Source organism: Megalobrama amblycephala, linkage group LG15 (assembly GCF_018812025.1).
Source record: "Megalobrama amblycephala isolate DHTTF-2021 linkage group LG15, ASM1881202v1, whole genome shotgun sequence".
NCBI classification, from domain to species: domain Eukaryota; kingdom Metazoa; phylum Chordata; class Actinopteri; order Cypriniformes; family Xenocyprididae; genus Megalobrama; species Megalobrama amblycephala.
In genome coordinates this window covers 13,625,787-13,640,309 of record NC_063058.1, presented here as the reverse complement: position 1 = coordinate 13,640,309, position 14,523 = coordinate 13,625,787, and the positions used below count along the sequence as shown (strand labels likewise).

At 37.8% G+C, this 14,523-nt stretch overlaps 1 protein-coding gene across 2 annotated transcripts in view; it reads right to left on the bottom strand.

The window, feature by feature from the left end:
* Positions 1-4,762: 4,762 nt before the first annotated feature.
* Positions 4,763-14,523, bottom strand: part of si:ch211-236l14.4 (SITS-binding protein) — a 48,296-nt gene continuing 38,535 nt past the window's right edge. The window contains exons 7-10 of one of the 2 annotated variants that reach the window (XM_048158735.1): positions 13,871-14,007; positions 10,202-10,323; positions 8,621-8,800; positions 4,763-6,750 (exon numbers count right to left, since the gene is read on the bottom strand). In XM_048158735.1, the coding sequence (XP_048014692.1) occupies positions 6,574-6,750; positions 8,621-8,800; positions 10,202-10,323; positions 13,871-14,007 (616 nt within the window). In that variant the 3' untranslated portion in view covers positions 4,763-6,573. Of the gene's footprint in view, positions 6,751-8,620; positions 8,801-10,201; positions 10,324-13,870; positions 14,008-14,523 lie in introns of those variants that run through there. The other variant, XM_048158736.1, reaches the window with a different exon arrangement.

The following is a 14,523-nucleotide window of genomic DNA, read 5'->3' as shown; positions in this document are numbered from 1 at the left end:
GCCCTGTCAAACAGATCACATCTCTAAATTGGTGTATTTCTATTTGCATGCAATACACATAGCTACTGCATGCCTATATTATGCATATGGTAAATATGTGTTTGAGACTTAAAGGTAGGGTAGGCAATTTGGGAGAGGTTAGTGTAACCCTTCTACCCAGGTCCTACTCGCCCTGCTCTGTGCGGGCCTCGAACACTGGTCTCCGGCGTGGGAGTCGGACGCTCTAACTAGGAGGCTAAAGGCTACAACCTCTAACGTCAGTCACTAGAGCATCTCTTGAGATCAGAGGAGTGAGGTTTAACCCCACAGTGACTACTAGCTGGCCTCTTTTACACTCAGCCCCCTAAACCTCACTCCCATCCGGGTCATGGCACCAATGTAACCCCTCTACCCAGGTCCTACTCGCCCCAAACCTGGGTCTCCGGTGTGGGAGTCGGACGCTCTAACAAGGAGGCTAAAGGCTGCAACCTCTAACGTCAGTCGCTAGAGCATCTCTTGAAATCAGAGGAGTGAGGTTTACCTGCACAGCGACTACTAGCTGGCCTCTGTTACAATAACAAGCTAGCTTTGAAAGCATGAGATCCCCCCCATCCCTTAAGAGCGTCTCCAAAGCCACGCCTCCTTCAAATCACATGAACACTTACAGCAGAGTCTGCAAAGCACGAGAGACTCTTTAAATGACCTCATGTTTCAAAACACAAAACATTACAATAAAAATGAACATAAACAATTACAGATCTCTAGTTGTACCACCTGACTGCTGCAGATTAATTTCAAAGTTGATATGAGGACGTGAACAGCTCTGGGTAGAACGGCATGGGTTGACATCCCGTAATTATGCTTATGACATGGAGGAACTGTAAAAGGTGTCTTACCAAAAGATTGGACGAACATTTTTTTGGTCCTGGCGCTAGTTCCACAGAAGATATATGTACTTCTATTATTGATTTCTATCAGGATGTGAGGAGAGTTTCAACCAGTAAAACAAAAAGTGTTTAATGAAACAGATTGCTTACCCTACTTTTAAGTGTCACCCCAATATCAATAGAAAAAAATAATACATTTTATTCCGCAATGCTATATTTTCCATTGTGATATTTTCACAGTTAAGCTCATTAACATATTTCATCTGAATGTGTAAATAGCTTACATAATATTTATGTCACGATCACCAGCTGGAGTGCCCTTGAGTTCCACCAGAGGGCACTCCTCTCTTTTTATTTGTCATTCATACATGAAATGAGCCCTATTTGGATGGTATTTTTTTTCTCACGTGGATGTCTGTAAAAATAAATTTGCATGGCACCTCAGTGATAAAACTCATGCGTTCAGATGGCGATTTATTCGTGGAGGAGTGAGTTTTATGATCCTACGAACGTGCTGCTCATGTGGTCGCATGATTGTCTGCTGGAATAATAGAGGGTATGCATCGACGTCACTTTCCCGCCGAAAACGCGCTCCCTCAGCTGGACTGAGTGGCAAAAGAGCCTGCTGCATAACTGGATTAATAGGAGAAACGGCGAAAACGCGAGTAAACGAATTACCCTAAAGGTTGGACTCGAAAGTGTTTCTTACAACTTGTCAAATAAACCTAATCCATGGATATTGACATGCAGCCAGGAGTCGTGTTTCCTGACATTTATATGTGCCTGATTTGACGCCGGGGAAATACGTAAAGCAAATCTGGCTGTGAATAGCCTATTTTATATAACTACAATATCGGTAGGTTTAAATCTGCTTAATCACTTATATCAATGTTATATCGTCATATTGTCCAGCCCTAAAACATATATAGTTTTATAGTATAGTTTTTGACAGTGTTGTTTATTTAAAAACACCCAATTATGCATAATATAAGATGGAAAATATATAATTGATGAGTCGTCAACATAATATATAACAATACAATATATAAGGTATGATTTTACCTCAAAATCCAACAATTCGACACAAAATGGTAACTGCAAATCCATGTTTCTTTGCCTGGAGTCCAGCTGTTTCTGTGACTTGCAGTGATCCATTTGCTTCTTTTTCTGTTGCTTTCTCTAGTTTTTAAATATATACCTCAGGGTTTGTGTCAAATCTATTTGTACAGTCAGCCGCAAAGCTCTTTCCCGTTTTGCATGTGTTTTGTGTGTTTTTCGCGACTTTGAAAACCAATGCTGCTGCTCAGTCTTTTGCCACTCAGCGTGCGTAACCGCAGTCCTAACGGTCGACGGTGACGTCACGTGCATACCCTCTATACGAATAAATTCATATTTCATTTAAGGAAAATAACATCATATTTCATTGTGTGATTATTTAAATCTAGATAGACAGCTGAAATGGTTTTCTGTCTTGCATTTTATCTTTAAAAATCCATTTTAAAAATATGGAAATCAGAAATAAGTTATTGCAGTATTGCAGCTCATTTACATGAGGTAAACATAAAGCTGCCTGATTTATATTTGTATATAATAGCCTACATTTTAAAATTGTATTAATGTAACAGCCCAAATTTTTACTTTTTTCCTCTTTCTTTCGCTGTTGTGGAGATGTGATGAAATATTGTTCATACTTCAGCAATTAAAGTGTACATATTTAAAACGCATGCAAATTACAGTGAAGCAACAGTTATTGTACGGTGTTCCTCAGTGGTCAAAAAGGATTCATACAGTGAATTTTGAATTGATCTCCTCTTGTAAACTCAGAGATGTGGATTCTGACGGCAATTAAATTACCACACGACCTTGGCGTTTGTCAAAAAAATGGCCGGGGATTTTTATGTGGGTGGTGGAAGAAAACACTTACATTCTGGATTCGGAAGGCAATAAAATCACCAACTAGTCCCTGTAATTGCTGAAAATACCTTGCGTCCCACTGAGAAACAATTACTGTCTGAATAGGGCTATGGACTACATTTCCCAGAACTCACTGTACGAACTCCTCATCACTCAGCTGTGTCTCATGAGCCTCATTAGCTCACCCTATATAAGCCTGGTCAATTCAGTCAGTCATGGCTGAAGTCTTGTCTCTTAAGCAGTTCTAAGGCTTTGTGTCTTGGTTTTCAATTCTCTTCCAGTTCCCCTGGTTTTCTCAGTTTTGCCTCCTCCCTGTTTGCCTGTGTTTTGATCTTTGCTTGTTTTGTGGTTTACAATTTTGGATTATCCTTTCAATAAATACTGCGTTTGAATCTTCAACCTTTGTGGCTCAGAGCAGTTCTTGACAATTTGACTTGGGGTTGAATAGGACATGATGTTGACAAGTTTCATAGGATTTAGTCTGCAAACAACAGGCACCTATACCGTAACAAAATGTAAACTTTATTGCAGATTGACATCTCTATTTTTCAGATTAACAGAAGACAGAAAAGTTGAACGGCACAGTCATATGATATATGCAGATTGCTGATTGGGTTGCGGCACCTGATTCCTAAAAAAAAAACTGTCAAAGATTGCTCAGCAGGGAACTTTTCAGAATATCACTTTCATAGCGCAGCATTTTAATATAAAATACAAGCAAAACAAGGCTCCCAAAACACCACTCTATATAAGATCATCACAATTAGTCTCTTCTGTAAATGCTCAACTGAAAAGAGCATCAAGAGATTAAGACATTAACAGTGCGCTGGGGCGTAAGACATTTTCTTTCTTTTGGATTTGATATCTTTGACCTGAGAAACCTGCAGATACAGTAAACAAAATCACAGTGAGGATTAAGAGGACATTCCCAGTAGGCCACACGTATCAGGTGATACTGATCAAGTTCTCCTTCTCTCTCTGCACTGTAGATTCATATGGCGGTGATTGTGATTTAGTGTTTTAGCACGGGGATCAATGCTCCAATGTTGGACCTTGTCAAGGCATGAGAGATTCACAAGCTGAGTAGCAGCAACTCTGTCAAATTATTGTAAAAAATTTTCTGCATTTTGCCAAACTCACTTAAAGTGCCCCTATTATGCTTTTTCAAATATTACCATTCATGCAGTGTGTAATATAACTGTGAATGTAAAAGGTCTCCAAAGGTCCTTAAAGAAAGAATCGATTCTGAAGTGCACTTCAGAATCCCACATTTGCATAACGCCAGCCAGCCTATGGTTTCCATTGGCTGTCTGCAAACAACATCTACTTTGATCGGGCCTCAAACAAGGTAGTTGTAGCTGAGGCCTGGAAAATTTTGACATGTTGAGAAGACGCTGTTTTCTACTTCGCATGTACTTCCAAAAGATGAAGACTCGTCCTGGAATTGATACGGTAAAACCAATGCCATCGTTACTGTTCGTATCACTAGGTGCGTTTACATGTAGCATTGTATTCCAAATACAATCAGGATTGAAAGTCCAATTCGAATGAAAATGCTCCTTGTAAACACCTCAATCGGAACAAAAAAGGGTGTGGGATAAACCTTTTCTAATCCATTCTATAAGATATGTAAACACTTCATCAATCAGAATGTTTTCATTCTGATTGAAACAAAAAGTGTCCACGTAAATGTGGCTATTGTGTATACAAGCCGAAAATTCAGATATGGTAATGGCCGTTTCATTTCTGACATTCGCTGTAAGCTGTAGACTAGTGTTGTCAAAGTACTGACTTCAATACCAAGTTGGTATTGAAATTTTAAAAATGTGGTGGTCTGATTGGTCATTGTGTTCACGCACTCAACAGATATGTCTGTGATTGGCTACAATGATCAACGCGTCATTGATGTCTATTTACAACATGTTTTTGAAGCGTTGATCATTGTAGCCAATTACAGACATATCTGTTGCGCGCGTGAACACAATGGCCAATCAAATCCACTCAACAGCACTCAAAGTGCCACATTTTTAAAATTTCAGTACCGATTTGGTACCGAAGTTAGTACTTTTGACAACACTACGGTAGACTAATCACAACAGACTGGGCCTTTTAGAGCAGAGTTAGCTCTCAGGCCCTGTTTACAGCTGGTATTAAGATGCGTTTTGGTTGATCGGATCACAAGTGGATGACGTTAAATACAGGTGTAAATGGGGTCTAAAACGTTTTTAGCTTGTCCACTTTCGACCACTTCCAAGGTAATTGTCAAAATGAGCATACTGAACTAAATGCATAAACATTATTGGACGCAGGCTAGCCAGATGGGATTTAAACTGTTCAGCTTAAGAACCAGGTTTGGTCTGAAGACGAAAAATGTACTAAGCACAATGTTCTCTCACCATTACTGATTTCTAACACACACTCACAGAGTTCAGCTGGTCTTGCAGCTGTCAGAGCAGAAACGAAAGCTGCTGCTCTCCGTATGTTTTCCCATTGTCTCTGGTTGCGTTTATATGTTTATATGCGTTTCAGACACTAAGAAAAGAGGTGATGCTGCAATGTATATTATGTGAAAATTAAAGTGTTTTTTGACCTTGGATTCATGTAAACCGATTCTAAAGAATTTAGGAGCCTAATAGCATAATAGGAGCGCTTTAAACCACAAACCAAAAAGTGTTGCCCTCAGGCGTCAAAAAAAAAAAAAAAAAACCTACATCTGTTATCCCAAATCATTTGTGATGGTAGAATTCAGCTTTCTAACAATTTGCAACTATATTTCATAAAACTAGGTATTTTAAACTTTGCACAAAATGTACAAATGCCACTACAATCATCAAAGTTTTTCCAAAGTTAAGGCAGACATCGTCAATGAATGATCAAGTTTAGTCTGAATTGATATAAATATAAAACTCTAATTCTACCTTCAATAATATGCAACAGTATGAATTACTTAAGATCTAGAAATACCATATCGGTTAATCTGGTCAATTGTGAGAAGCTAAACAAATTATTAAAATCAGCATAATATCAAAATCTCTCAAAAACGACTATTATGAAATCATTTGTCCTTTGTGTGTTGCTAAGACTGTACAGCTATGAAAAGTTAGTTTGACATTGGCTCATATTCTATTACTATTGACTGATCTTCAATATTATTGTTTTGTAGTAAAAAATAATTGTGCTATTCACATTAAAAGCCCTTAATTTCAGTCTCCTCTATCAATAAGTGCTTCTCTCACAGTCGAAAAATTTGCGTCAAAAAACACCAAGAGAACTTGAGGTACAGTTAAAACATTACAAAGCTACAGCAAATATATTCAGCAAAGTTCAAGTAGAAACCCCGCTGAGATGAGTGATGTTTAAGGTATTTTCATCTTCATCCATTTAGCGCATTGGTTTTTCCTTATAGAGTCTTTCTCAACTTTTTCAATTGTTTGGTCTTTGTAAAATTCCATTGATTGTTTTTAAGCAAAGGGTTTGATTTCTAGCTCCATATCATGATAACAATTTAACTTTAAGAGGCTATAAGAATTTATCAAATGTAAACGGCGTTCTGAAGAAGAAAAAAAATCCCCAAAATATCATGAATTAACAAAACAATAGAGGAGAAAAACAAGAGGGATCTAAAAATCACGAGAATATATAAATCACTTTGATTTTTAAAGTGCAAATGTAAAATTAGCTTCTACCTAATCTCAAGATTCCTTGAGACACAGATAATGGTCTTTATGGAAAGTGCAATTTGAGATCAGCACGAATGAAAATTTCAAAATCAGAAAAAAGTTGTAAGTAAGCCTCAGGATCCCCGTTGTACAAAAACCGGCACGTCCCCAAGTCCGACTGGGTAACTTTCCAGAAACGTCCCTCCATCAAACACTTGAGCATTGTTAGTGTCCTGCCACTGAAAGTCACTCTCGGGCAGGTAAATGTCTCTTTGTAAAGCTCCTTTTTCTGTAACTGGAGCAACAAGAACCTAGAAAAAAAAAACAAAAAAAAAAAAACTTCAAGTATACAATAACAGAGATAACCTTTAAAGACTAATGTAGCTTGGGAGGTATAGCCAAGGATAGACTTGCAGTCGAAAGGTTGTAGGTTCAAACCCCACTAGTGTTTATCTATAAACTATCACTATTGCGCCATTTGGTGATCATGATTTTGCCAGGTAGGTTCATCACCATCCTTGTAGGCCCTGGAACAACATTTGGATTGACTTTGGGTTGGGGTTTAGTAGCTTGAGTCATGATTTTTGTCTTTTGACAAAAATATCCTTTAAATTTAATCAATATTCATCTTGTCAGATTAATTATTTTTAAATGTGCTAAAGTTGTCGTCGACAAGAATAACATTTCAGTGAATGAGAGTGCAATGTGCTAATGTCCTAATTTATCTAAGGCCTAATCCTGGCTTAATCTAAGCCCCGACTGTGAAACCAAGCCTACATATTTTAATTTAAACGTCAAAATTTTACAAAATGTACATAAATTAATCTGAAAATGAAAGCTTTAAAGCTTGAGAATGGGTTTCAAAGCGCAAGTTTTTGAAAATACCGTTATTGTCTCTGTGTAAACTACAAAAACGTGAATTTGTGAAAACGGTGACGTCATGCACATGAATATTATGTGTTATAGGTGCGTAGTGTTTCTTTACAAAGTGACATTGCCATCTACTGGCCTGGCAGGAGTAATACAGCATTTTTAGTCGTTTTCGCAGATATATGAACGGGGGATCATTTTCACAACATTGTCGTCTGTTCATGAAAAACGCAAAGGAAAAACGTTTTTATTTTAGTATATCATTGTCGTGTAAAAGTGAAATGTATCTTTAACCTGCTAGCCAAACTCTTCTTGTTCCTTAACTGTTCAGCTTCAGCTCACACAGCTCTTCCTGTGTTATTTTCTTTTTGTCATATTATCGTCAACACAGTTTTATTTTAACAGTGTGAATCTAGTCTTCATTATCTCAGCTTCTTAAAAACAATTCTTGACTAACATCTCTTCAGAAATTTCGTTGACAGAATTAACCTTGAAAACATATAATCTCCTTCTGATTTTAGGTAAGGGTTGGAGGTTTGGACCATGTTGTTCCAAAACCAACAAATGATCCAGGAACATGTCCTACTGGGTAAAATCATAGTCACTGTCTTTGAGCAAGGCACTTAAAGGGTTAGTTCACCCAAAGATGAAATCTCCGTTATTTATTACTCACCTTCATGTCGTTCCAAACCCATAAGACCTTTGTTCATCTTCGGAACACAAATGTTCACACAATTTCACCAAAAAGATATTTTAGGTGAAATTCGAGAACTTTCTGACCTCCCTATATACAGCAACATTATAACCAATTTCAAGGACCAGAAAGGTACTAAAGACATCGTTAAAATAGTCCATGTGACTACAGTGGTTCAACCTTAATGTTATGAAGCGAGGAAAATACTGGAAAATACTACCAAAACAAAACAAAACAAAAAGAACGACTTTATTCAACAATTTCTTCTCTTCCAGGTCAGTCTCCTACACTGTTAACATAGTAAACACAGTGCAGCACTTCCGAGTTCTACGTAAGAACGCTTGTTATTTTGTTTTGTTTTTGCATACAAAAAGTATTCTCGTCGCTTCATAACTTTAAGGTTGAACCACTGTAGTCACATGGACTATTTTAACGATGTCTTTACTACCTTTCTGGGCCTTGAAAGTGGTAATAACGTTTGTGTTCCAAGATGAACGAAGGTCTTATGGGTTTGGAACGACATGAGGGTGAGTAATTAATGACAGAAATTTATTTTTGGGTGAACTAACCCTTTAAACTCAGGTTACTCCTAAATGGCCCGATTACAAGCAGCTTACCTCATCTCCAATGAGGAACTCGTCATCGATGGTGAACGTGATTGGGTCGTTTGGACTAAGCCACCACAGCGGCCTGTAGATGGGGTTTCCAGCATCTTGCCATTCCTCCGTGTATTTCAGTATCAAAGGAATGACAAAGTCGTGGTGCTTGGCTATGTAGAATCTGGTGAGGTTTAGGACCTAGACGGAAGGTGAGACTGTCAGTGAATGCTTAATAAAACTTATATGAAAGAGGATGTGAGTTTAGTTCGACACTGTTCTCGTCTAGTTCTGCTGTGGTTCGTTTCTAACATTCCTTGAGAGGTCACATCCTTCAGTTAACATCCTAGCCAGCCTCTGGTGACGGAAACAAAGCAAAACCACGTTCATAAAAAATGTATTCTCTAGATGAAAAAAGTTTCATGAGATGAATTTTGAATAACTGCCTGAGTTTGGTTTAATTTTAAATGGGGAAAACAGGCCTGCGGCTTCCATTCCCGTTTTCCTCCTATTTAGACCCAACATAGTCATTGTGTCTCTAATGGGTGTTGGGTAATCGCACAAAAGCTAGTACACACACACACACATACTGCCTGCAGAAGCCAATCAAACAGAATGGAAAATAAAGGCAAGTAAAGCCTTTTAGTATGATCAGCAAATTTAATATTAATACTAATTAATTATGATTTTAAAGGGTTAAGACTGTCCAGATAATATCCATGAGCCAAGATCAAAACCACTGCATTTTCCAATACTATTTTCTCACTGCTGAAATATAAGTCATAAAGTTTTTAAAGGGATTGTTCATCCTAAAATTGTCATCATTTATTCACCCTCATGCCATTCCAAATCCACCTGACTTTTTCAGAATTTTCATTTTCAAAGACCCTCTAGTTTTTGCTAAATTTAACCACATTTTTCCATTTGTAGCAATGAAATCCATTGAAAGATCTACTTCTACCATTGATTATAAAAAAAAGAACCACCCCCTATTCTGTACTGCAAAGTCAAATCACAAATGAAACCTGTAATTGTCTCTGGAAATTTTCTTTTCCTCTTATCCAGCGATTCATTATTCCTGGTGCAGCGGTTCTCATTACAGTTAAGATTGAGAGTCATAAATTTGAAAGAGACACTAATGCAGACCAGATGGACCCTTAACCACAGGTGATGTTGGGGAAAGGCCAAGCAATTACACCCTGAAATGCAAGAAAAATGAGCACCTGGAGGATCCTCTGTGCTGGTCCTAAACTCAAACTGTGCTCTATGGGATCAAATATATCAGTGCTTAAGACTAGATATTCTGGCTTGTATTTAGCTAGTATTTGGAGGAGGGCATTCTCATGATACACCATGGAGTGAATGAGTATTAGGTTCCTAATGTTATGTTAAGAAAAAGAAAAAGAAACCATCTCTCATTCTGAGGCGTTTAACTCTCAATGGTCAACATATTGTACGCTGCTTTTCTATAAGGAAACTTTATTATTTTAAGACCCACTTAGCTCCATGTTATCCCTTCTTCTCTCGTGACCACAACAGGACAAGAACTGAACTGAAAGCTAAACCCGGATGGGGCCAAGGATCCGTCCTTGTTGCACTCACCCATTCCTTCTCAAAGACCCATGGAGGTGTCTGGAAGCTGATGACAGGAAGAAAGGCTGCGATTCCCAGCCAGCGAACGAAGAGCTCGTCGTCGGCAACCAGATCAGCAGAGAGAGAGCCTCCTGCGATTGAGGAATGCAAATGTAAAAAAACTCACATGCAAATATATACACTGATCAGGCATAACATTATGACCACCTTTCTAATATTGTGTTGGTCCCCCTTTTGCTGCCAAAACAGCCCTGACCCGTCGAGGCATGGACTCCACTAGACCCCTGAAGGTGTGCTGTGGTAAGATGTTAGCAGCAGATTTTTTAAGTCCTGTAAGTTGTGAGGTGGAGCCTCCATGGATTGGACTTGTTTGTTCAGCACATCCCACAGATGCTCGATTGGATTGAGATCTGGGGAATTTGGAGGCCAAGTCAACACCTCAAACTCGTTGTTGTGCTCTTCAAACCATTCCTGAACCAGGGAATACCGTTTCCATGAAAGGGTGTACATGGTCTGCAACAATGCTTAGGTAGGTGGTATGTGTCAAAATAACATCCACATGGATGGCAGAACCCAAGGTTTCCCAGCAGAACATTGCCCAAAGCATCACACTGCCTCTGCCGGCTTGCCTTCATACCATAGTGCATCCTGGTGCCATGTGTTCCCCAGGTAAGTGACGCAGATGCACCCGGCCATCCACGTGATGTAAAAGAAAACGTGATTCATCAGACCAGGCCACCTTCTTCTATTGCTCCGTGGTCCAGTTCTGATGCTCACATGCCCACTGTTGGTGCTTTCGGCAGTGGACAGGGGTCAGCTTGGGCACCCTGACTGGTCTGCGGCTATGCAGCCCCATACGCAACAAACTGTGATGCACTGTGTATTCTGACACCTTTCTATCAGAACCACAATTTGGCCCTTGTCAAATTCGCTCAAATCCCTACGCTTGCTCATTTTTCCTGCTTCTAACACATCAACTTTGAGGACAAAATGTTCACTTGCTGCCTAATATATCCCACCCACTAACAGGTGCCGTGATGAAGTGATAATCAGTGTTATTCACGTCACCTGTCAATGGTCATAATGTTATGCCTGATCGGTGTATATATTTAGTGTGTATTCTTAGTGGTGATTCTGACAACTGTAATGCATTTCAAAAAATCTAAATCAATATATTTTATATCTAAAATATTTATACAGTATTCCCAGGTAAAAACAAACAAACAAACAAAAAAAAACCTATACCAAAACCAAAATCTATTTAAAATACATTTATTTCATACTAAGTATACTTCAAATTCATGAACATATTCATTGACATATCACTTAAGACTTACTGATATAAAATTATAATTAAACTTTATTTGGAGCATTTCTTTATTGCACAATGCACATTTCTTAATATTATTCCTAAAAAGTGTTATAAGACCACTATTAATAAGGCTTGTATGATCAGTCTTTAAAAGGCAAGATCTTTAAAGTGTACTTACAGTGCACAGCATAAATGAGTACACCCCCTCTGAACAAATACAAAAGGTGTATTTTCTTTATGATCACTAATACAATTCATGGAAAGATGGCAAAACTAAAATGTATTAAACATATACATAATAAAAACTGAGAAATATATGTCATTAATAGCCATAAAATAAGTAAATTAGCCAATTTTGTTTCAATTAAGGATTGCAGAAATGAGTACACCCTAGATTTAATTCAACAAATGTATAATATTCTAGTACTTAGTATGCCCTCCATAATTTTGAATATACTGCTCTGACCCTTCTTGGCACGGAGTGTACAAGTTCATGACAAATTGTCACATCTGTCCTGTTTAACTCCTGGATGATGCCCTGATCTTTAATGGGGAGTGTTGCTCAACTCGTTTCTACAGAATCCCCCACAGGCGCTCAAGAGTGTTAAGATTGAGTGCAATACATGTCCACAGAAGGTTTTTCACCTTGGGAGAATATATATCCTCATTGTCATGTTGAAAAAACGCCCAACAATGCAGGGAATGAGGAAAGGGTAACATCTTCTGTTTCAAGTTTGTGTATTAAATTACACAGTGGTGCGTGAATTCATGACAGCATTGATAAAGCACAACTCCCTCACACCTTCAGCACTCATACATCCCAATATAAGAGCTTTACTACCACTGAACTTTACTGTGGGAACCAGGCACTTCTCACTGTACTCCTCCTCTAGCAACACCATAACATTTTGGATGCTGTTAGATCCAAAATGATTGATTTGGTCTCATGAGACCAAAGAATTGATTCCCAGAATCTATATTTTTCAAATATGGGCTTTGGAAATGGCTAACTGACTTTATTGTGCTTTGGCTACAGGTAGTTCCCGTGAGAACAACAACCATGCATGTCATTTCTACAGGCTGCATCGTACTCTCTGAGATAAACAGTCACTCTTTTCATAGCTTTTGCTGGTTCTGAGACACTCGCTTGGTATTTCTCCTGCTCATTGTCTAGCAAAAAAAAAAAAAAAAAAAAAAAAAAAAATCCCTCATCACTAAATGAAAGCTTAAAATGAAGGCCTGATTATTTCAGGGACCTTGTCACAAGTCCATTGTTTTTGAATTTTTGTGTTACTTTAGCTATATCTTCAGACTTAAAACAATGATTTGGTAATTCCCTTGTAGCATTGTCCTCTTTTGTGCTAAGAAATAAGTCTCCTGACAGTTTTCTCCCAAGTGGTTCCATTGTTGTCAGCATTAAGCATTCAGTGGGCTGTATAACACTTTTAATTGTCAAGAAATTACTTCTCTTTAAATATTTTGGTTCAACATACTTACCTGTTGATCAAACATTGCCTTAAACCTACACCAGAATTTTTTTATTTCATTTTATTTAGTAACTTTTAGGAGGGTGTACTCATTTTTGCTACACAACATTTTATCACCTTGATAAGAAAATCTTATTTTCCTGAATAATTTTGACATGCTTCTTTGGTAATTGATTAAGCAGACTTGCTGGATCATCATATCTCTAAAGAACCCTCACATGTCTTCTAAGTAATTGAGTAATTGCTGACTTTCAGAAGGGGTGTACTCATTATGCTGTGCACTGTAACGTATACTTGCAATAGTTCCATTTTAGCTCAATACATTTTAGCTATTTGTAAGCATATCTTTAGTTGGACCTCCGCACTACTTCCGCACAGTTAAAGTGCATTAAGTACAAAATTAGCTGTTCCAATTTAGCAGACCTTAATTATACTAGTTTAGTATACCAAAAGTACAATTGCAGGGTATTTATATTTAGCACATAAATATGTAAATTTATTTGTAGTATACTTATCACAAAATAAATGTATTTCAAATACATTTTAGTATATTTTTTGTCACTAGGGTATTATTACAGTAATTTGAGAATTTGTGAGAGAAATGTGCCAAATTGTCAAAGTAAAACAGTCCTAACTGTCCTAAAAACAGGCTTAATCTTCTTTATGCAAAATATAATATTTTTTTCCCTTTGATTTGTAGGTAAAATGTGACCTTGTCAGGTTCTCACACCATACTGTCAACTATAACTGTGTGCCAGTTAGTGGTGAAGATACTCCGTTCAAGCTGATTAAATTATAATGCCTTTATCTATGGTATGCATCATCACAAAAGATAAATGTGTCTAAATGTGTATTTATGTGTGTGTGGGCAGGTATTACCTACTGCATCAGGAATGAAAAAATTATATCCCAGAAGACTGTGATGCAGCAGGGATGGAATGATGCCCTTGAGGCCGGAGTAACTCCAGTCTGACTGTAGTGCGCTCATACGGATGAAGAGCGGCTTCTGGCTGGACCTGTTCAACCAAAATTAGCAGGTTCAAAAACAATTCAACACATTCCAATTTGTTAGAAAAATGCAACAAATATGAGCTGTTAATGTGGAAAGAGGGGATGAAAAACTGGAAATTGTTCCTGTAGTTACACATGGTATATCCACAGTGCTGATAACATGATACATCCTAAATAAAATCTTCCAAAATCCATTTTAATCAGATTTTAAATCACACGTACACACGTGCTTTGGATCAGGTTTGTAAAAATCAGACTTTTTTTGTGAGGTTCAGACAGTAAAACTCCAGATTTGAGACACTCCAAGAATGGATTTTGGTTCTCAGTCTGGACAAAGTCTTTCAATTGTGGTGATCATGACTTTGCCAAATGGGACAAATTTTTTGGATAAACATTTTCGGTTGATCCTTGAACAATGAAACAAACTGAACCCCAGCCCTAAATCTAACTTAAAATCAGATTTTTTTTTAGGACCAACAAGGATATTTATCCATGACCTACTTGGCAAATTCAGTGATTGA